The sequence below is a fragment of the Heterodontus francisci genome, chromosome 30 (assembly GCF_036365525.1).
Source record: "Heterodontus francisci isolate sHetFra1 chromosome 30, sHetFra1.hap1, whole genome shotgun sequence".
NCBI classification, from domain to species: Eukaryota; Metazoa; Chordata; class Chondrichthyes; order Heterodontiformes; family Heterodontidae; genus Heterodontus; species Heterodontus francisci.
Genome location: NC_090400.1, coordinates 62,795,696 through 62,818,313, shown reverse-complemented (window position 1 = coordinate 62,818,313; position 22,618 = coordinate 62,795,696). Strand labels below are relative to the sequence as shown.

Here is a 22,618-nt window from a genome sequence, read left to right as displayed (position 1 = left end):
ATGGGGATTCGGTGTGGGGCACGGAGGATGATCTGGATTCCATCGCCAGTGAGGTGGTGGAGTCCCTCGTGCCTCCCACCGAATCTCCTCTCATCCCCACGGCGGAACTCCGGGATTTCCTTGCGGCTTGCAGGGGTTGCCGCAATAAAGTTCAGCTGGCCCTCGACCGTTGGTCGAATCTGGCGCTGATCATCCAGTCCGTCCGTGCCGCCCTTAAGATAGCGGGCAAGCGCGCGGACGTGAAACTGGTTGAGAGGCGCCGTTTTAATGTGTTCCTCAATGGGTTGCTGGGGGAGTGGAGGGCCAGGTGCACTTCCACTCTCTCCTCACAGTGAGGTGTTTGTGACGGGTTTTAAGTACCTTTGACATGGTGATAACCATAGCCAGCCTCAACATCAACGGCAGCAGAGGGGCTCACCGCAGATTTCACAATCTCTCAGTCCTTAGGGAAGGGAGATACGCGGTGAGCTTTCTGCAGGAAACCCACACCGTTCCGGGAGACGAAGCCACCTGGCTCCTGGAGTGGCAGGGTGGGGTCTACATGAGTCACCTCACCCCTATTTCTAGTGGGGTGGCTATCTTGTTGGCCCCGACTTTTCAGCCGGAGATCTTGGGGGTCAAGGAGCTAGTGCCGGGCCGCTTGCTCCACCTCGCCGTTCGCCTGGGTAGCGTGCCGCTCCACTTTGTGAACGTGTAAGCGCCCAGGCCCGTCGCGTTGCAAGCGCGCTTCTTTGAAGAAGTGTCCGCTCTCTTGAGCTCCATCGATAGCGGCGAGTGCATCATCCTCGGGGGGGATTTTAACTGCACCCTCGAGGTGGGGGATCGCTCCGGTCCCCAGCGCGGCCAAGCGTCGGTGGAGAAGTTGAGGGGACTGATCAGCTCCCTTAACTTGGTGGACGTCTGGCGGAATCTCCATCCCGACTCCAGCGCCTTCACGTGGAGGTCTGGAGGAGAGGGGTCGCGAATCGACCGCCTCTACCTTTCGCAGGCGTACGTCTCCCGCGTTTCGGCGGCCTCCATGCGGCTGGTGCCGTACTCGGACCACTGCCTGGTGTGGGCGGAGTTTACTCCGCTCCGCACGCGGGCGGGGTCCGCGTACTAGCACTTTAACAACCGGCTGCTGGAGGACGTGCGATTTCGGGACTCGTTCTGTCGATTCTGGGCCGACTGGAGAAGGAAGCAGGGGGGCTTCCCCTCCTTGAGGCTATGGTGGGATGTGGGCAAGACTCACATCCGCGTCTTCTGTCAGGAGAATGCGAAGGGGTCGACCAAGAGGCGGGAAGCCGAGATCGGGCGCCTTGAGAGGGAGGTGCTCGACTTGGAGACCCGCCTCGGTCATGCCGTCGTGGACCCGGCCCTCTGGCAGGCGTACAAAGAGAAGAAGGGCGCGCTGAGGGACCTGCAGCTCATCGGGTCCCGAGGCGCGTACGTGAGGTCGCGGATCCAGATCCTGGAAGATTTGGACCGCACCTCACCCTTCTTCTACTCGCTGGAAAAATGGCGGGGGGGTCCGTAAGCAGCTCGTAGAGCTGCTGGCCGACGACGGATCCTCCATCACGGATCCGGAGGGAATGGGCCTCCTGGTCCGGACTTATTACAGTGTGTTGTTCTCTCCGGATCCGTCCAGCGAGGATGCGCGCAGAGTTTTGTGGGAGGATCTGCCGCAGGTCAGCCCGGAGGGCGCCGAAGGATTGGAGGCTCCGCTCACGTTGGCGGAGCTGACTGGCGCCCTCCACCAGCTCTCGAGGGGCAAATCCCCAGGGCTGGATGGGTTGGCCGTGGAGTTCCTCAGGGCGTTCTGGGACGTCCTGGGGGACGAGTACGCGCGGGTCCTGGGGGAAAGCCTGGTGACCGGGGAGATGCCCCTCTCGTGGCGCAGGGCGGTCATCGTCCTGCTGCCGAAGAGGGGCGATCTCCGCCTGCTTAAAAACTGGCGTCCGGTCTCCCTCCTCAGCACGGATTATAAAATCTTTGCCCGGGCTATGTCTACCCGCCTGGGCTCCGTGCTGGCCCACATGATCCACCCCGACCAGTCCTACACGGTCCCGGGCCGGTCCATCCAGGACAACATCCACCTGGTCCGGGACCTGATCCATCTTTCCCAGAGGACTGGTCAGTCGGTCGCCTTTCTCTCCCTCGATCAGGAGAAGGCGTTCGACAGGGTGGATCACGATTACCTTTTCGGGACTCTGCGCGCTTTCGGACTCGGGCCGCATTTTGTGGCCCGGGTCCGACTTTTATACGCCGCCGCAGAGTGTCTAGTCAAAGTTAACGGGTCCTTGACGGCGCCCCTTCGATTTGGGAGAGGAGTGCGTCAGGGGTGCCCCATGTCCGGCCAATTGTATACCATCTGCGTGGAGCCCTTCCTGTGCCTGCTTCGCAGGAGGTTGACGGGATTGGCTCTGCGCGAGCCGGCCATGCGGGTCATCCTCTCGGCTTACGCCGACGACGTGCTCCTCGCAATCACAGATCCCGTTGACTTGCGGAGGATGCGCGACTGCCAGCAGACCTTTTCTGCCGCGTCCTCCGCGAGGATCAATTGGGAGAAATGTTCCGGACTCCTGGTTGGTCAGTGGCGGGTGGACTCCCTGCCGGAGGAGATGACACCTTTTGCGTGGAGCACCACGCACCTCCTCTATCTGGGAGTCCACCTTAGCCCCGCTGAGGAAGCCTGGCCGGCAAACTGGCAGGAGTTGGAGGCGAAAGTCACCGCTCGGCTGGGGCGCTGGACAGGACTGCTCCGAGTGCTTTCCTACAGGGGCCGAGCGTTGGTCATAAACCAACTGGTGGCCTCCATGCTGTGGTACCGGTTGGTCACTTTGGCCCGCCCCCTGTATTTGCCACCAAGATCCAGAAGAAACTCGTCGATTTCTTCTGGGGCAAGAGGAAACACTGGGTCTCTGCCGCGGTCCTGAGTCTCCCGATCGAGGAGGGCGGTCAGTCGCTGGTGTGCGTCCGCACCCAGGCTGCGACTCTCCGCCTTCGGACCCTGCAGAGACACCTGTACGTCGAGCGTCCTCCCAGATGGTGTGCGCTGGCGACGTATTTTTTTCCGCCAGTGTCACTGCCTTCAAGATGACACGCAGCTCCCGGTGGAGTCCGTTAGCCGCGCCTCTCTGAGGGAGTTGCCTGTCTTTTACCGGGATCTTTTCCGAGTCTGGAACATGGTCGCCTCCAGTCAGGACGCTCCCCCGCCGGCGGAGGAGAGCGCCTCGGCTGTCCGGGCGGCCGACTCCGGGGACGGTCCGGCGGGCGGAGGAGTAGCCAAAACCCCCGGGACGCCCCTCACTGCGGGTGGCGAGGGGGCTCGGGAGTGCGGAGCGATCCCGGCCGAGCGGTGGTCAGCTGACCACCGCTCGGCCGGAACTGCTTATCGGACCCAGGCCCCGAAACCCTCCTCAGGAGCCGGTCCCGCACAACCCGAGCCGCCTCTCGGAAATGCCCTCCGTGCCATTCCAATCGGCGCGGAGGGGTTTCCTGTACGGGCTGCTCCTGCACACTCTCCACTTCCTCGCCCTCGTCAGCCGGCCGGACACGCCCTGGCGGTCCGCGTTGCCATCTGGCAGTGAGGGGAAACCCCGATGGAGGTCTCTCTACGCGGGAGTCTTCCCCCTTTACATCGGGACCTGGGGTGGAGGGTGCTGCACAGAGCAGTCCCGTGCAATCGGCTTTTAAGTAGGTTCACGGACTCCCAGGCCACCTGTCCTTTCTGCGGCCTGGACGAGTCCGTGTTCCACATTTATACGGAGTGTGCGAGGTTGCAGCCCCTATTTGAGTATCTGAAGGGGCTGCTCCTCAAATTCTGGCTGCACTTCAGTCCCACGCTCCTGATCTTTGGGCACCCGGTGCGGAGGGGCTTGGGCCGGGAGGAGGATCTCCTCATCGGTCTGCTCCTGGGCCTGGCCAAGGTGGCAATTCACAGGTCCAGGTTGCGGGCCGTCGGGGGGTCCGTCCTCCCCGATTGCCTGCCTCTCTTCCGCGGTTACGTTCGCGCCCGGGTGTCCCTGGAAAAGGAGCATGCGGTGTCCGCCGGTACGCTTGAGGCCTTCCGCGACCGGTGGGCACCGCAGGGACTGGAGTGCATCGTTGACGCCGAGAATGGCATTTTAATTTGAGTTTTTTTGTTTATTTATCTGGTTTTAATAAAGTTATTTTAAAACTGTAAATATGTACATAAAGGGGGCCTGAGGGATAAAGGCCCCCTCAATGTGAAAAATATAAAAGGGGCCTGGGGTATAAAGGTCACCTTGTGAAAACAGATAATAAAAAAAAAAAATTTTAAACGGGGGAAAAGGAAAATGGTTAGATACAGAGTAAAGCTCCCTCTACACTGTCCTCATCACGGTGTAAGATGTGCTGTTTTAGTGTAGACATTTGCTACTGGACTCAGAATTCTGTATTTACATCTCACCAGAGTAAATTATGAAATGGAATTCAGTAAATCTGCTAATTTGTGCAGTGGCCCCAGCGGAATAAAAACATTGTGGAAACTATCATCATGATAAAAGCCCGTTCATCTCATTGACACTCAGGGCTGGTGCAGAATGCAGCCTCTTTACATTCATCCCTCCACCTGCAGATTTCACTAAATCTTACTCACTCTTTGTGGATTGATGGAGTCTCATGTGGTGTTCTGGACACTCAGCACTGGGAGACAGTAACTGGAGCTGTCCCCATAGAAATGCATTCTCTGCACGGAGCAGTTTGGTATCTTGTTGCAAGCTTTTAATCAGTTTATCCTTCGAGTCCTGTCACGTTAAAAACTTAGAGTCATAGAGATATTATGGCACAGAAGGAGGCCATTTGGCCCATTGAAGTCCATGCTGGCTCTCAGTAGAGTAGTCCAGTCAGCCCCACTGCCCCGCTCTATCCCCGTAGTCCTGCAAGTTTATTTCAAAGTGCCCACCAATTTCCTTTTGAAATCATTCATCGTCTCCACTTCCACCACCCTTTTGGGCAGTGAGTTCCAGATCATTACCACCTGCTGAGTAAAAAAACTTCTTCCTCATATTCCCCCTGTATCTCTTGCCCAAAACCTTCAATCTGTGTACCCTAGTCCTTGTGCCCTCAGTTAATAGGAAGTTTTTCCTTATCAGCCTGTCATAATCTTGTAACTTCTATTAAATCTCCCATCAATCTCCTTTATTCTAAGGAGAACAAACTCAGCTTTTCCAACCTAACCTTGTAACTAAAATCCTCCATCCCTGGAACCATTCTGGTAAATCTCCTCTGCACCCTCTCAAGGACCCTCATCCTTTCTGAAGTGTGGTGACCAGAATTCAATTCTTTCCCTCCCCTCAAGGTGTTGACTTTCACATGAACCTTCTGAGACATCACTGATTGGCTGCCCTTCATATGAGTGTCAGGTACGACATTTGAATGTGGGGAGAACCCGAGCAGAGCCTTACCTACACACACAGACTCTGTCCAGTGGGAATCACTGGACACAGATTAGAAGCAAGATCCAGGCTGATATGAAGGCCACTGGAACCACTGCAATCCCATTTTCCACCTCGGCTGAATGAACCAAATCAGTCTAGACCCAGAGTAGAGTCTGGGATCTTCCTGTTCCAGGTGCTGCACCAGCGACTGACCCAGTCGCAGCTTGAAGTTAAGCATAGATCCATTACACAGCTTCTGTATTCAGTCTCCTGCTCATTAGACTGGTGCAGACTGGCTGAGATGGCAGCATCACATACACGAGTGTAACATAGAAACATAGAAAATAGGAGCAGGAGTAGGCCATTCGGCCCTTCGAGCCTGCTCTGCCATTCACTATGATCATGGCTGATCATCCAACTCAGTTCCCTGTTCCCGCTTTCTCCCCATACCCTTTGATCCATTTAAACCCAAGAGCTATATCTAACTCCTTCTTGAAAACATACAATGTTTTGGCTTCAACTGCTTTCTGTGGTAGCGAATTCCACAGGCTCACCACTCTCTGGGTGAAGAAATTTCTCCTCATCACAGTCCTGAAAGGTTTACCCTGTATCCTTAGACTATGACCTCTGGTTCTGGAATCCCCCACCATCAGGAACATCCTTCCTGCATCTACCCTGTCAAGTCCTGTTAGAATTTTATATATTTCTATGAGATCCCCCCTCACTCTTCTGAACTCCAGCAAATATAATCCTAATCGATTCAATCTCTTCTCATACATCATTCCCACCAGCCCAGGAATCAGTCTGGTAAACCTTTGCTGCACTCCCTCTATAGCAAGAACATCCGTCCTCAGATAAGGAGACCAAAACTGCACACAATATTCCAGGTGTGACCTCACCAAGGCCCTGTCGAATTGCAGCAAGACATCCCTGTTCCTGTACTCGAATCCTTTCACTATGAAGACCAACATACCATTTGCCTTTTTTACCGCCTGTTGCACCTGCATGCTTACATTCAGCGACTGGTGTACGAGAACACCCAGGTCTCGTTGCATATTCCCCTCTCTCAGTTTATAGCCGTTCAGATAATAATCTGCCTTCCTGTTTTTGCTACCAAAGTGGATAACCTCACATTTATCCACATTATACTGCATCTGCCATGCATTAGCCCAGTCACTCAACTTGTCCAAATCACCCTGAAGCCTTTTTGCATCCTCCTCACAACTCACCCTCCCACCCAGTTTTGTGTCATCTGCAAATTTGGAGATACTACATTTAGTTCCCTCATCTAAATCATTAATATATGTGAATAGCTGGGGTCCTAGTACCGATACCTGCGGTACCCCACTAGTCACTGCCTGCCATTCGGAAAAAGACCCATTTATCCCTACTCTTTGTTTCCTGTCTGCCAACCAATTTTCTATCATCACAATACACTACCCCCAATCCCATGCGCTTTAATTTTACATGCTAATCTCTTATGTGGGACTTTGTTGAAAGCCTCTGAAAGTCCAAATAAACCACATCCACTGGCTCCCCCTCATCAACTCTACTAGTTACATCCTCGAAGAATTCTAGTAGATTTGTAAAGCATGATTTCCCTTTTGTAAATCCATGCTGACTCTGCCCGATTCTACCACTGTTCTCCAAGTGCTCTGCTGCAAAATCTTTGATAATTGACTCTAGAATTTTCCCCACTACCGACGTCAGGCTGACTGGTTTATAATTCCCTGCTTTCTCTCTAACTCCCTTTTTAAATAGTGAGGTTACATTAGCTACCCTCCAATCTGTAGGAACTGTTCCAGAGTATATAGAATCTTGGAAGATGACCACCAATGCATCCACTATTTCTAGGGCCACTTCCTTAAGTATTCTGGGATGCAGACCATCAGGCCCTGGGGATTTATCGGCCTTCAATCCCATCAATTTCCCCAACACCATTTCTCTACTAATACTGATTTCCTTCAGTTCCTCCCTCTCACTAAACCCTGTGTTCCGAAACATTTCTGGTATGATATTTGTGTCCTCCTTTGTGAAGACAGAACCAAAGTATGCATTTAGTTGGTCAGCCATTTCTTTGTTCCCCATAATAAATTCCCCTGTTTCTGACTGTAAGGGACCTACATTTGTCTTCAACCTTTTTCTCTTCACATATCTATAGAAACGTTTACAGTCAGTTTTTATGTTCCCCGCAAGCTTGCCCTCGTACTCTATTTTCCCCTTCTTAATCAATCCCTTGGTCCTCCTTTGCTGAATTCTAAACTGCTCCCAATCCTCAGGTCTGTTGTTTTTCCTGGCAAATTTATATGCCTCTTCCTTGGATTTAATGCTATCTCTAATTTCCCTTGTAAGCCATGGTTTGGCTACCTTTCCTGTTTTACTTTTGCGCCAGACAGGGATAAACAATTGTTGCAGTTCATCCATGCGCTCTTTAAATGTTTGCCATTGCCTATCCACCGTCATCTCTTTAAGTAATGTTTCCCAATCCGTCATAGCCAACTCGCGCCTCATACCTTCATAGTTTCCTTTACTAAGATTCTACCACTGTCTGAAGAACCCTTGTCTCAGAATCAACTCCATCACTCTCCATCTTGATGAAGAATTCTATTATATTATGATCGCTCATCCCAAGGGGTCTCGCACCACTAGATTGTCAATTATTCCTCTCTCATTACACAATACCCAGTCTAGGATGGCCTGTTCTCTAGTTGGTTCCTCAACATATTGGTGCAGAAAACCATCCCGTATACACTCCAAGAATTCCTCCTCTATGGTCTTGTGACTAATTTCATTTGCCCAATCTATACGCAGCTTAATTACAGATTACACCCATAAATACAGATGTTCCTTTATCGCATGCATCTCTAATTTCCCGTTTAATGCCATTCCCAACATCACCACTACAGTTTGGGGGTCTATATACAACCCCCACTAATGTTTTTTGCCCCTTAGTGTTTCTCAGCTCTACCCATACAGATTCCACATCGTCAGAGCTAATATCTTTCCTCACTATTGCGTTAATTTCCTCTTTAACCAGCAATGCAACTCCACTGCCTTTTACTTTTTGTCTGTCCTTCCTAAATACTGAATATCCCTGGATGTTCATTTCCCATCCCTGGTCAACTTGCAGCCATGTCTCCGTAATCCCAACTATATCATACCTGTTTACATCTATTTGCGCGATTAATTCATCCACTTTATTGCGAATGCTCCACCCGTTAAGGCACAAAGCCTTAAGGCTTGTCTTTTTAACATTACTTGTCCCCTTCCCACTATTTTTCACTGTGGCCGTGTTTGATTCTGGCCCTTGATTTCTCTGCCTATCACTTTTCTTATTCCCCTTACTGTCTTCTGTTCTTGTCTTTGATCCCCCCCCTCCTCTGACTCCTTGCAATGGTTCCCACCCCCCCTTATTACACTGCTGAATGGTCTCCTTTGCCATAATGACTCGATGACTATGCACAGCTAAGCAGGGATCCTAGAGTAGCTGGAGGCTCTGTCTCTCACTGGGATCTAAGCTGTCCCTCCATATACCACTCTGGGCACTGACTGTGTGCTCACACTGACTGGCATTTAAAGGCGTATTACCATGCGAGCTGCAGGCCTGTTCCTTATCCTCCGAGCTCTACTTGCAAATCGCAGTGTGTTCATGGTCTCCACAAGGCTGAGATGTGAGGGTGATACACAAGCAATCTGCAATTGAACATTGAACAGAGTGATTTCACCCCTGAGGGAGGGAGTGGCAGAGAGTCAGAGGGAGAGTGACAGAAAGAGAAAGATGGAGGAAACTGGTGTGTAATAGTCAGTGTTATGACTGGAGATGCTGGTGAAAGTGATTTTTACCATTAAACAAACTCCATTGCCTCCCAGAGACTCTGCGAGCAGTTTGGTGAGTTTGCTGTCTCTGTATGGGATGTGATTGTTTCTCTTGAGATCAACCAATGCAACGATGCAGTTCCCTGTGGAACAGGGAAAACTGGGTCAATATTATCCCTTTCCCACCCCTCTATTAGGAGGCTTGCTCACATAAACAAGGTTAGTTGAATCCATTCTTTAAGTCCCCAGGCACCCTCTGCTATGTGACGTATTGCCCCATGCTCTTTACCCAGTGCCAGGAGACTGCGGTTGATGTTTGTTGCTTCCATGAGCATTTTCTCTGTTGCTCCTGTCTCTTTAACCCTTTCACTGCCAGCCAGGTCGACAAATCGCAGCTTCCCCCGTTTGGAGAAGGAGTTGGAGCCATTCCTGGGATCCACCTGTACAAAATCACAATGGTCTGACATTTAAACCCATCCTAATGGCACTGACTCTCACTGGGGCATCTGCTGCCTTCAGTGTTCCACTGCAACACCAACCCTCACCCCACACAACTCCCGTAACCTTCACACCAACAACCCAATACAACAACCAAACCCCATACCCCAATCCTCTGGCAAACCAACTCTCAACTGCTCAATGTTCATGTGCAAGTGTCTGTTGGCTATTCAACAATCAGAGGCAGTATAGCCTAATTTGGTCCTCACCTGGTTCTCACACACCTGCTCTGCCTTGGGGGGGTCAGTGGACAGTGTTAGGAGGCAGGGTCACATCTCTATTCACCTCAGCCTGATCCTCCCCTGCTTTATAGGGGCCTCTACACTTTAGCTGTGTAACTGTGATGGAAGACTCTAACAGTGGGGCACATTGACTGTATTGAGATGGAGCAGCTTTGGGCAAGGTTCCCACATGGCCACCCCCCCCACCCCCCACAGCCCCTTCCCCGTCTTCACACAGACAGAGTATGACCCTTTATTCCTACCAGACAGTGACCTCTAAGCTCTGGGTAACAGGGACCTCAATCCAGGGCCTAAGTAGCTGAAGGTATTGGGGGGGAGGCAACCTCACTTCACCTTCCCTCCCCTCCTCTCCCCTGTCAGTCACTCACCGACCCACTCCCAATTTCGACGGTCAGGATGCAGTGACTCCGGCTGGACACCCCGTTCAGATAGTGAGCTGATGTCTGTCTGTTTCTTGTCCCTGAGGAGTAAAGCAGAGGTGAGTCTTGTTAATTTCCTGAGCAGCTGCAACATGGAGCATCAGATCCAGCACAGAATGTCCATGGTCCCAGCACAGAATGTCCATGGTCCCAGCACAGAATGTCCATGGTCCCAGCAGAGAATGTTCATGGTCCCAGCACAGAATGTCCATGGTCCCAGCACAGAGCACAGAGTGTCCATGATCCCAGCACAGAATGTCCATGGTCCCGGCACAGAATGTCCATGGTCCCAGCACAGAATGTCCATGGTCCCAGCACAGAATGTCCATGGTCCCAGCACAGAGCACAGAGTGTCCATGATCCCAGCACAGAATGTCCATGGTCCCGGCACAGAATGTCCATGGTCCCAGAACAGAATGTCCATGGTCCCAGCACAGAGTGTCCATGGTCCCAGCACAGAATGTCCATGGTCCCAGCACAGAATGTCCATGGTCCCAGCACAGAGCACAGAGTGTCCATGATCCCAGCACAGAATGTCCATGGTCCCGGCACAGAATGTCCATGGTCCCAGCACAGAGTGTCCATGGTCCCAGCACAGAATGTCCATGGTCCCAGCAGAGAATGTCCATGGTCCCAGCACAGAATGTCCATGGGCCCAGCACAGAGCACAGAGTGTCCATGATCCCAGCACAGAATGTCCATGGTCCCGGCACAGAATGTCCATGGTCCCAGCACAGAATGTCCATGGTCCCAGCACAGAGTGTCCATGGTCCCAGCACAGAATGTCCATGGTCCCAGCACAGAGTGTCCATGGTCCCAGCACAGAGCACAGAGTGTCCATGATCCCAGCACAGAGTGTCCATGGTCCCGGCACAGAATGTCCATGGTCCCAGCACAGAATGTCCATGGTCCCAGCACAGAGTGTCCATGGTCCCAGCACAGAATGTCCATGGTCCCAGCACAGAGCACAGAGTGTCCATGATCCCAGCACAGAATGTCCATGGTCCCGGCACAGAATGTCCATGGTCCCAGCACAGAATGTCCATGGTGTCAGCACAGAGTGTCCATGGTCCCACACAGAATGTCCATGGTCCCAGCACAGAATGTCCATGGTCCCAGCAGAGAATGTCCATGGTCCCAGCACAGAATGTCCATGGTCCCAGCACAGAGCACAGAGTGTCCATGATCCCAGCACAGAATGTCCATGGTCCCGGCACAGAATGTCCATGGTCCCAGCACAGAATGTCCATGGTCCCAGCACAGAGTGTCCATGGTCCCAGCACAGAATGTCCATGGTCCCAGCACAGAGTGTCCATGGTCCCAGCACAGAGCACAGAGTGTCCATGATCCCAGCACAGTATGTCCATGGTCCCAGCACAAAGCACAGAATGTCCATGGTCCCAGCACAGAGCACAGAGTGTCCATGATCCCAGCACAGAATGTCCATGGTCCCAGCACAGAGCACAGAGTGTCCATGATCCCAGCACAGAATGTCCATGGTCCCAGCACAGAGTGTCCATGGTCCGAGCACAGAGTGTCCATGGTCCCAGCACAGAGTGTCCATGGTCACAGCACAGAGTGTCCATGAAACCCAGCACAGAATGTCCATGGTCCCAGCACAGAGTGTCCATGATTCCAGCACAGAGTGTCCATGGTCCCAGCACAGAATGTCCATGGTCCCAGCACAGAATGTCCATGGTCCCAGCACAGAGTGTCCATGATCCCAGCACAGAATATCCATGGTCCCAGCACAGAGCACAGAGTGTCCATGGTCCCAGCACAGAATGTCCATGGTCACAGCATAGTGTCCATGGTCCCAGCACAGAGCACAGAGTGTCCATGATCACAGCAAAGAGTGTCCATGATCCCAGCACAGAGTGTCCATGGTCCCAGCACAGAATGTCCATGGTCCCAGCACAGAGCACAGAGTGTCCATGGTCCCAGCACAGAGAGTCCATGGTCCCAGCACAGAGCACAGAATGTCCATGGTCCCAGCACAGAGTGTCCATGGTCCCAGCACAGAGTGTCCATGGTCCCAGCACAGAATGTCCATGGTCCCAGCACAGAGCACAGAGTGTCCATGATCCCAGCACAGAGTGTCCATGGTCCCAGCGCAGAATGTCCATGGTCCCAGCACAGAGCACAGAGTGTCCATGGTCCCAGCACAGAGCACAGAGTGTCCATTGTCCCAGCACAGAATGTCCATGGTCCCAGCACAGAGTGTCCATGATCCCAGCACAGAGCACAGAGTGTCCATTGTCCCAGCACAGAGTGTCCATGGTCCCAGCACAGAGCACAGAATGTCCATGGTCCCAGCACAGAATGCCCATGGTCCCAGCACAGAGTGTCCATGGTCCCAGCACAGTGTGTCCATGGTCCCAGCATAGTATGTCCATTGTCCCAGCACAGAGCACAGAATGTCCATGGTCCCAGCACAGAGCACAGAGTGTCCATGGTCCCAGCACAGAGCACAGAGTGTCCATGATCCCAGCACAGAGTGTCCATGGTCCCAGCGCAGAATGTCCATGGTCCCAGCACAGAGCACGGAATGTCCATGGTCCCAGCACAGAATGTCCATGGTCCCAGCACAGAATGTCCATGGTCCCAGCACAGTGTGTCCATGGTCCCAGCACAGTATGTCCATGGTCCCAGCACAGAATGTCCATGGTCCCAGCACAGAGTGTCCATGATCCCAGCACAGAGTGTCCATGGTCCCAGCACAGAGTGTCCATGGTCCCAGCACAGAATGTCCATGGTCCCAGCACAGAGTGTCCATGATCCCAGCACAGAGTGTCCATGGTCCCAGCACAGAATGTCCATGGTCCCAGCACAGAGTGTCCATGGTCCCAGCACAGAGTGTCCATGGTCCCAGCACAGAGCACAGAGTGCCCATGGTCCCAGCACAGAATGTCCATGGTCCCAGCACAGAGCACAGAGGATCCATGGTCCCAGCACAGAGTGTCCATGGTCCCAGCACAGAGTGTCCATGGTCCCAGCACAGAGTGTCTGTGGTCCCAGCACAGAGGGTCCGTGGTCCCAGTACAGAGCTCTGAGAGTCCATGGTCCCAGCACAGAGCTCAGAGAGTCCATGGTCCCAGCACAGAGCTCAGAGTGTAAAGAGCAGGGCAGTGGGATTGAATCACAGAATTGTTACAGTGCAGAAGGAGGCCATTCAGCCCATCGTGTTTGCACCAGCTCTCCGAATGAGTGATTCACTCAGTTCCATTCCCCCGCTTCTCCCCATAACCCTGCACACTTTTCCTTTTCCTACAACTGTCCAATTCCCTTTTGAATGCTTCATTTGAACCTGCCTCCACCACGTTCTCAGGCAGCGCATTTAACCACTCGCTGCAGCACTGGAACAATGCAGCTATGAGGAAAGATTGGATAGGCTGTGGTTGTTCTCCTTAGAACAGAGAAGGCTGAGGGTAGATCTGATTGAAATGTACAAAATTGTGAGGGGCCTGGATAGAGTGGAGGTGAAGGGTCTATTCACCTTAGCAGAGAGGTCAGTGACGAGGCATAGATTTAAAGTGATTGGTAGAAAGATGAGAGGGGAGATGAGGAAAAACTTTTTCACCCAGAGGTGATGGTCTGGAACTCACTGCCTGAAAGGGTAGTTGAGGCAGAAACCCTCAACTCATACAAAAGGAGTCTGGATATGCACCTCGAGTGCTGTAAACTGCAGGGCTACGGACCAAATGCTGGAAGGTGGGATAAGAATACGTTATTCAGCTGGCACAGATATGATGGGCCAAGTGGCCTCTTTCTGTGCCTTAAACTTTCTATGATTCCATGATACTACCCATTACGTTAAATCTGTGCCCTCTCGTTCTCGATCCTTTCACAAGTGGGAACAGTTTCTCTCTATCTACTCTATCCAGACCCCTCATGATTTTGAATACCTCTATCAAATCACCTCTCAGTCAGTTCAGGATTGATACAGGGCTATGGGGAGAGAGTGGGGCAGTGGGGTTAGTTTGGGGATTGATACAGGGCTATGGGGAGAGAGTGGGGCAGTGGGGTTAGTTTGGGGATTGATACAGGGCTATGGGGAGAGAGCAGGCAGTGGGGTTAGTTTGGGGATTGATACAGGGCTCTGGGAGAGAGTGGGGCAATGGGGTTAGTTTGGGGATTGATGCAGGGTTCTGGGAGAGAGTGGGGCAATGGGGTTAGTTTGGGGATTGATACAGGGCTCTGGGAGAGAGTGGGGCAATGGGTTTAGTTTGGGGATTGATACAGGGCTCTGGGAGACAGTGGGGCAATGGGGTTAGTTTGGGGATTGATACAGGGCTATGGGGAGAGAGCGGGGCAGTGGAGTTAGTTTGGGGATTGATACAGGACTCTGGGAGAGAGCGGGGCAATGGGGTTAGTTTGGGGATTGATACAGGGCTCTGGGAGAGAGTGGGGCAATGGGGTTAGTTTGGGGATTGATACAGGGCTCTGGGAGAGAGTGGGGCAGTGGGGTAAGTTTGGGGATTGATACAGGGCTCTGGGAGAGAGTGGGGCAATGGGGTTAGTTAGGGGATTGATACAGGGCTATGGGGAGAGAGTGGAGCAGCGGGGTAAGTTTGGGGACTGATACAGAGCTCTGGGAGAGAGTGGGGCAATGGGGTTACTTTGGGGATTGATACAGGGCTATGGGGAGAGAGTGGGGCAGTGGGGTAAGTTTGGGGATTGATATAGGGCTATGGGGAGAGAGTGGGGCAGTGGGGTTAGTTTGGGGATTGATACAGGGCTATGGGGAGAGAGCAGGCAGTGGGGTTAGTTTGGGGATTGATACAGGGCTCTGGGAGAGAGTGGGGCAATGGGGTTAGTTTGGGGATTGATGCAGGGCTCTGGGAGAGAGTGGGGCAATGGGGTTAGTTTGGGGATTGATACAGGGCTCTGGGAGAGAGTGGGGCAATGGGGTTAGTTTGGGGATTGATACAGGGCTCTGGGAGAGAGTGGGGCAATGGGGTTAGTTTGGGGATTGATGCAGGGCTCTGGGAGAGAGTGGGGCAATGGGGTTAGTTTGGGGATTTATACAGGGTTCTGGGAGAGAGTGGGGCAATGGGGTTAGTTTGGGGATTGATACAGGGCTCTGGGAGAGAGTGGGGCAATGGGGTTAGTTTGGGGATTGATACAGGGCTATGGGGAGAGAGCGGGGCAGTGGAGTTAGTTTGGGGATTGATACAGGGCTCTGGGAGAGAGCGGGGTATTGGGGTTAGTTTGGGGATTGATACAGGGCTCTGGGAGAGAGTGGGGCAATGGAGTTAGTTTGGGTATTGATACAGGGCTCTGGGAGAGAGCGGGGCAATGGGGTTAGTTTGGGGATTGATACAGGGCTCTGGGAGAAAGTGGGGCAATGCGGTTAGTTTGGGGATTGATACAGAGGTCTGGGAGAGAGTGGAGCAATGGGGTTAGTTTGGGGATTGATACAGGGCTCTGGGAGAGAGTGGGGCAGTGGGGTAAGTTTGGGGATTGATACAGGGCTATGGTGAGAGAGTGGGGCAGTGGGGTTAGTTTGGGGATTGATACAGGGCTCTGGGAGAGAGTGGGGCAATGGGGTTAGTTTGGGGATTGATACAGGGCTATGGGGAGAGAGTGAGGCAGTGGGGTAAGTTTGGGGATTGATACAGGGCTATGGGGAGAGAGTGGGGCAGTGGGGTAAGTTTGGGGATTGAAACAGGGCTATGGGGAGAGAGTGGGGCAGTGGGGTTAGTTTGGGGATTGATACAGGGCTACGGGGAGAGAGCAGGCAGTGGGGTTAGTTTGGGGATTGATACAGGGCTCTGGGAGAGAGTGGGGCAATGCGGTTAGTTTGGGGATTGATGCAGGGCTCTGGGAGAGAGTGGGGCAATGGGGTTAGTTTGGGGATTGATACAGGGCTCTGGGAGAAAGTGGGGCAATGGGGTTAGTTTGGGGATTGATACAGAGCTCTGGGAGAGAGTGGGGCACTGGGGTTAGTTTGGGGATTGAAACAGGGCTCTGGGAGAGAGTGGGGCAATGGGGTTAGTTTGGGGATTGATACAGGGCTCTGGGAGAGAGTGGGGCAATGGGGTTAGTTTGGGGATTGATACAGGGCTATTGGGAGAGAGTGGAGCAATGGGGTTAGTTTGGGGATTGATACAGGGCACTGGGAGAGAGTGGGGTAATGGGGTTAGTTTGGGGATTGATACAGGGCTCTGGGAGAGAGTGGGGCAATGGGGTTAGTTTGGGGATTGATACAGGGCTCTGGGAGAGAGTGGGGCAATGGGGTTAGTTTGGGGATTGATACAGGGCTCTGGGACAGAGTGGGGCAATGGGGTTAGTTTGGGGATTGATACAGGGCTCTGGGAGAGAGTGGGGCAATGGGGTTAGTTTGGGGATTGATACAGGGCTCTGGGAGAGAGTGGGGCAATGGGGTTAGTTTGGGGATTGATACAGGGCTATGGGGAGAGAGTGGGGCAATGGGGTTAGTTTGGGGATTGATACAGGGCTCTGGGAGAGAGTGGGGCAATGGGGTTAGTTTGGTGATTGATACAGGGCTCTGGGAGAGAATGGGGCAATGGGGTTAGTTTGGGGATTGATACAGGGCTCTGGGAGAGAGTGGAGCAATGGGGTTAGTTTGGGGATTGATACAGGGCTCTGGGAGAGAGTGGGGAAATGGGGTTAGTTTGGGGATGATACAGGGCTATGGGGAGAGAGTGGGGCAATGGGGTTAGTTTGTAGATTGATACAGGGCTCTGGGAGAGAGTGGGGCAATGGGGTTAGTTTGGGGATTGATACAGGGCTATGGGGGGAGAGTGGGGCAATGGGGTTAGTTTGGGGATTGATACAGGGTTCTGGGAGAGAGTGGGGCAATGGGGTTAGTTTGGGGATTGATACAGGGCTCTGGGAGAGAGTGGGGAATTGGGGTTAGTTTGGGGATTGATACAGGGCTCTGGGAGGGAGTGGGGCAATGGGGTTAGTTTGGGGATTGATACAGGGCTCTGGGAGAAAGTGGGGCAATGCGGTTAGTTTGGGGATTGATACAGAGGTCTGGGAGAGAGTGGGGCAATTGGGTTAGTTTGGGGATTGATACAGGGCTCTGGGAGAGAGTGGGGCAGTGGGGTAAGTTTGGGGATTGATACAGGGCTATGGGGAGAGAGTGGGGCAGTGGGGTAAGTTTGGGGATTGATAAAGGGCTATGGGGAGAGAGTGGGGCAGTGGGGTAAGTTTGGGGATTGATACAGGGCTATGGGGAGAGAGTGGGGCAGTGGGGTTAGTTTGGGGATTGATACAGGGCTACGGGGAGAGAGCAGGCAGTGGGGTTAGTTTGGGGATTGATACAGGGCTCTGGGAGAGAGTGGGGCAATGGGGTTAGTTTGGGGATTGATGCAGGGCTCTGGGAGAGAGTGGGGCAATGGGGTTAGTTTGGGGATTGATACAGGGCTCTGGGAGAGAGTGGGGCAATGGGGTTAGTTTGGGGATTGATACAGGGCTCTGGGAGAGAGTGGGGCAATGGGGTTAGTTTGGAGATTGATACAGGGCTCTGGGAGAAAGTGGGGCAATGGGGTTAGTTTGGGGATTGATACAGAGCTCTGGGAGAGAGTGGGGCAATGGGGTTAGTTTGGGGATTGATACAGGGCTCTGGGAGAGAGTGGGGCAATGCGGTTAGTTTGGGGATTGATACAGGGCTCTGGGAGAGAGTGGGGCAATGGGGTTAGTTTGGGGATTGTTACAGGGCTATTGGGAGAGAGTGGAGCAATGGGGTTAGTTTGGGGATTGATACAGGGCACTGGGAGAGATTCGGGCAACGGGGTTAGTTTGGGGATTGATACAGGGCTATGGGGAGAGAGTGGGGCAATGGGGTTAGTTTGGGGATTGATACAGGGCTCTGGGAGAGAGTGGGGCAATGGGGTTAGTTTGGGAATTGATACAGGGCTCTGGGAGAGAGTTCGGAAATGGGGTTAGTTTGGGGATTGATACAGGGCTATGGGGAGAGAGTGGGGCAATGGGGTTAGTTTGTAGATTGATACAGGGCTCTGGGAGAGAGTGGGGCAATGGGGTTAGTTTGGGGATTGATACAGGGCTATGGTGAGAGAGTGGGGCAATGGGGTTAGTTTGGGGGTTGATACAGGGCTCTGGGAGAGAGTGGGGCAATGGGGTTAGTTTGGGGATTGATACAGGGCTCTGGGAGAGAGTGGGGAAATGGGGTTAGTTTGGGGATTGATACAGGGCTCTGGGAGGGAGTGGGGCAATGGGGTTAGTTTGGGGATTGATACAGGGCTCTGGGAGAAAGTGGGGCAATGGTGTTAGTTTGGTGATTGACACAGAGGTCTGGGAGAGAGTGGGGCAATTGGGTTAGTTTGGGGATTGATACAGGGCTCTGGGAGAGAGTGGGGCAGTGGGGTAAGTTTGGGGATTGATACAGGGCCGGGGGGAGAGAGTGGGGCAGTTGGGTTATTTTGGGGATTGATACAGGGCTCTGGGAGAGAGTGGGGCAATGGGGTTAGTTTGGGGATTGATACAGGGCTATGGGGAGAGAGTGGGGCAGTGGGGTAAGTTTGGGGATTGATACAGGGCTATGGGGAGAGAGTGGGGCAGTGGGGTAAGTTTGGGGACTGATACAGGGCTATGGGGAGAGAGTGGGGCAGTGGGGTTAGTTTGGGGATTGATACAGGGCTACGGGGAGAGAGCAGGCAGTGGGGTTAGTTTGGGGATTGATACAGGGCTCTGGGAGAGAGTGGGGCAATGGGGTTAGTTTGGGGATTGATGCAGGGCTCTGGGAGAGAGTGGGGCAATGGGGTTAGTTTGGGGATTGATACAGGGCTCTGGGAGAGAATGGGGCAATGGGGTTAGTTTGGGGATTGATACAGGGCTCTGGGAGAGAGTGGGGCAATGGGGTTAGTTTGGGGATTGATACAGGGCTTTGGGAGAAAGTGGGGCAATGGGGTTAGTTTGGGGATTGATACAGAGCTCTGGGAGAGAGTGGGGCAATGGGGTTAGTTTGGGGATTGATACAGGGCTCTGGGATAGAGTGGGGCAATGCGGTTAGTTTGGGGATTGACACAGGGCTCTGGGAGAGAGTGGGGCAATGGGGTTAGTTTGGGGATTGATACAGGGCTATTGGGAGAGAGTGGAGCAATGGGGTTAGTTTGGGGATTGATACAGGGCACTGGGAGAGATTGGGGCAACGGGGTTAGTTTGGGGATTGATACAGGGCTCTGGGAGAGAGTGGGGCAATGGGGTTAGTTTGGGGATTGATACAGGGCTACGGGGAGAGAGCAGGCAGTGGGGTTAGTTTGGGGATTGATGCAGGGCTCTGGGAGAGAGTGGGGCAATGGGGTTAGTTTGGGGATTGATGCAGGGCTCTGGGAGAGAGTGGGGCAATGGGGTTAGTTTGGGGATTGATACAGGGCTCTGGGAGAGAGTGGGGCAATGGGGTTAGTTTGGGGATTGATACAGAGCTCTGGGAGAGAGTGGGGCAATGGGGTTAGTTTGGAGATTGATACAGGGCTCTGGGAGAAAGTGGGGCAATGGGGTTAGTTTGGGGATTGATACAGAGCTCTGGGAGAGAGTGGGGCAATGGGGTTAGTTTGGGGATTGATACAGGGCTATGGGGAGAGAGTGGGGCAATGGGGTTAGTTTGGGGATTGATACAGGGCTCTGGGAGAGAGTGGGGCAATGGGGTTAGTTTGGGAATTGATACAGGGCTCTGGGAGAGAGTGCGGAAATGGGGTTAGTTTGGGGATTGATACAGGGCTATGGGGAGAGAGTGGGGCAATGGGGTTAGTTTGTAGATTGATACAGGGCTCTGGGAGAGAGTGGGGCAATGGGGTTAGTTTGGGGATTGATACAGGGCTATGGGGAGAGAGTGGGGCAATGGGGTTAGTTTGGGGATTGAAACAGGGCTCTGGGAGAGAGTGGGGCAATGGGGTTAGTTTGGGGATTGATACAGGGCTCTGGGAGAGAGTGGGGAAATGGGGTTAGTTTGGGGATTGATACAGGGCTCAGGGAGGGAGTGGGGCAATGGGGTTAGTTTGGGGATTGATACAGGGCTCTGGAGAAAGTGGGGCAATGGTGTTAGTTTGGTGATTGATACAGAGGTCTGGGAGAGAGTGGGGCAATTGGGTTAGTTTGGGGATTGATACAGGGCTCTGGGAGAGAGTGGGGCAGTAGGGTAAGTTTGGGGATTGATACAGGGCTATGGGGAGAGAGTGGGGCAGTTGGGTTAGTTTGGGGATTGATACAGGGCTCTGGGAGAGAGTGGGGCAATGGGGTTAGTTTGGGGATTGATACAGTGCTATGGGGAGAGAGTGGGGCAGTGGGGTAAGTTTGGGGATTGATACAGGGCTATGGGGAGAGAGTGGGGCAGTGGGATAAGTTTGGGGATTGATACAGGGCTATGGGGAGAGAGTGGGGCAGTGGGGTTAGTTTGGGGATTGATACAGGGCTACGGGGAGAGAGCAGGCAGTGGGGTTAGTTTGGGGATTGATACAGGGCTCTGGGAGAGAGTGGGGCAATGGGGTTAGTTTGGGGATTGATGCAGGGCTCTGGGAGAGAGTGGGGCAATGGGGTTAGTTTGGGGATTGATACAGGGCTCTGGGAGAGAGTGGGGCAATGGGGTTAGTTTGGGGATTGATACAGGGCTCTGGGAGAGAGTGGGGCAATGGGGTTAGTTTGGGGATTGATACAGGGCTCTGGGAGAAAGTGGGGCAATGGGGTTAGTTTGGGGATTGATACAGAGCTCTGGGAGAGAGTGGGGCAATGGGGTTAGTTTGGGGATTGATACAGGGCTCTGGGAGAGAGTGGGGCAATGCGGTTAGTTTGGGGATTGACACAGGGCTCTGGGAGAGAGTGGGGCAATGGGGTTAGTTTGGGGATTGATACAGGGCTATTGGGAGAGAGTGGAGCAATGGGGTTAGTTTGGGGATTGATACAGGGCACTGGGAGAGATTGGGGCAACGGGGTTAGTTTGGGGATTGATACAGGGCTCTGGGAGAGAGTGGGGCAATGGGGTTAGTTTGGGGATTGATACAGGGCTACGGGGAAAGAGCAGGCAGTGGGGTTAGTTTGGGGATTGATGCAGGGCTCTGGGAGAGAGTGGGGCAATGGGGTTAGTTTGGGGATTGATGCAGGGCTCTGGGAGAGAGTGGGGCAATGGGGTTAGTTTGGGGATTGATACAGGGCTCTGGGAGAGAGTGGGGCAATGGGGTTAGTTTGGGGATTGATACAGGGCTCTGGGAGAGAGTGGGGCAATGGGGTTAGTTTGGAGATTGATACAGGGCTCTGGGAGAAAGTGGGGCAATGGGGTTAGTTTGGGGATTGATACAGAGCTCTGGGAGAGAGTGGGGCAATGGGGTTAGTTTGGGGATTGATACAGGGCTATGGGGAGAGAGTGGGGCAATGGGGTTAGTTTGGGGATTGATACAGGGCTCTGGGAGAGAGTGGGGCAATGGGGTTAGTTTGGGAATTGATACAGGGCTCTGGGAGAGAGTGCGGAAATGGGGTTAGTTTGGGGATTGATACAGGGCTATGGGGAGAGAGTGGGGCAATGGGGTTAGTTTGTAGATTGATACAGGGCTCTGGGAGAGAGTGGGGCAATGGGGTTAGTTTGGGGATTGATACAGGGCTCTGGGAGAGAGTGGGGAAATGGGGTTAGTTTGGGGATTGATACAGGGCTCAGGGAGGGAGTGGGGCAATGGGGTTAGTTTGGGGATTGATACAGGGCTCTGGAGAAAGTGGGGCAATGGTGTTAGTTTGGTGATTGATACAGAGGTCTGGGAGAGAGTGGGGCAATTGGGTTAGTTTGGGGATTGATACAGGGCTCTGGGAGAGAGTGGGGCAGTAGGGTAAGTTTGGGGATTGATACAGGGCTATGGGGAGAGAGTGGGGCAGTTGGGTTAGTTTGGGGATTGATACAGGGCTCTGGGAGAGAGTGGGGCAATGGGGTTAGTTTGGGGATTGATACAGTGCTATGGGGAGAGAGTGGGGCAGTGGGGTAAGTTTGGGGATTGATACAGGGCTATGGGGAGAGAGTGGGGCAGTGGGATAAGTTTGGGGATTGATACAGGGCTATGGGGAGAGAGTGGGGCAGTGGGGTTAGTTTGGGGATTGATACAGGGCTACGGGGAGAGAGCAGGCAGTGGGGTTAGTTTGGGGATTGATACAGGGCTCTGGGAGAGAGTGGGGCAATGGGGTTAGTTTGGGGATTGATGCAGGGCTTTGGGAGAGAGTGGGGCAATGGGGTTAGTTTGGGGATTGATACAGGGCTCTGGGAGAGAGTGGGGCAATGGGGTTAGTTTGGGGATTGATA

General features: G+C 53.2%; 1 protein-coding gene across 1 annotated transcript in view; it reads right to left on the bottom strand.

Annotated features, from left to right (window-relative positions):
- Nucleotides 1-22,618, bottom strand: part of LOC137346534 (kinesin-like protein KIF12) — a 174,570-nt gene that overhangs the window by 40,331 nt on the left and 111,621 nt on the right. Inside the window, exons 8-12 of the mRNA XM_068010008.1 lie at nt 10,306-10,397; nt 9,487-9,637; nt 9,225-9,340; nt 8,970-9,074; nt 4,601-4,748 (exon numbers count right to left, since the gene is read on the bottom strand). Coding sequence (XP_067866109.1) covers nt 4,601-4,748; nt 8,970-9,074; nt 9,225-9,340; nt 9,487-9,637; nt 10,306-10,397 — 612 coding nt within the window. The remainder of the gene's footprint in view (nt 1-4,600; nt 4,749-8,969; nt 9,075-9,224; nt 9,341-9,486; nt 9,638-10,305; nt 10,398-22,618) is intronic.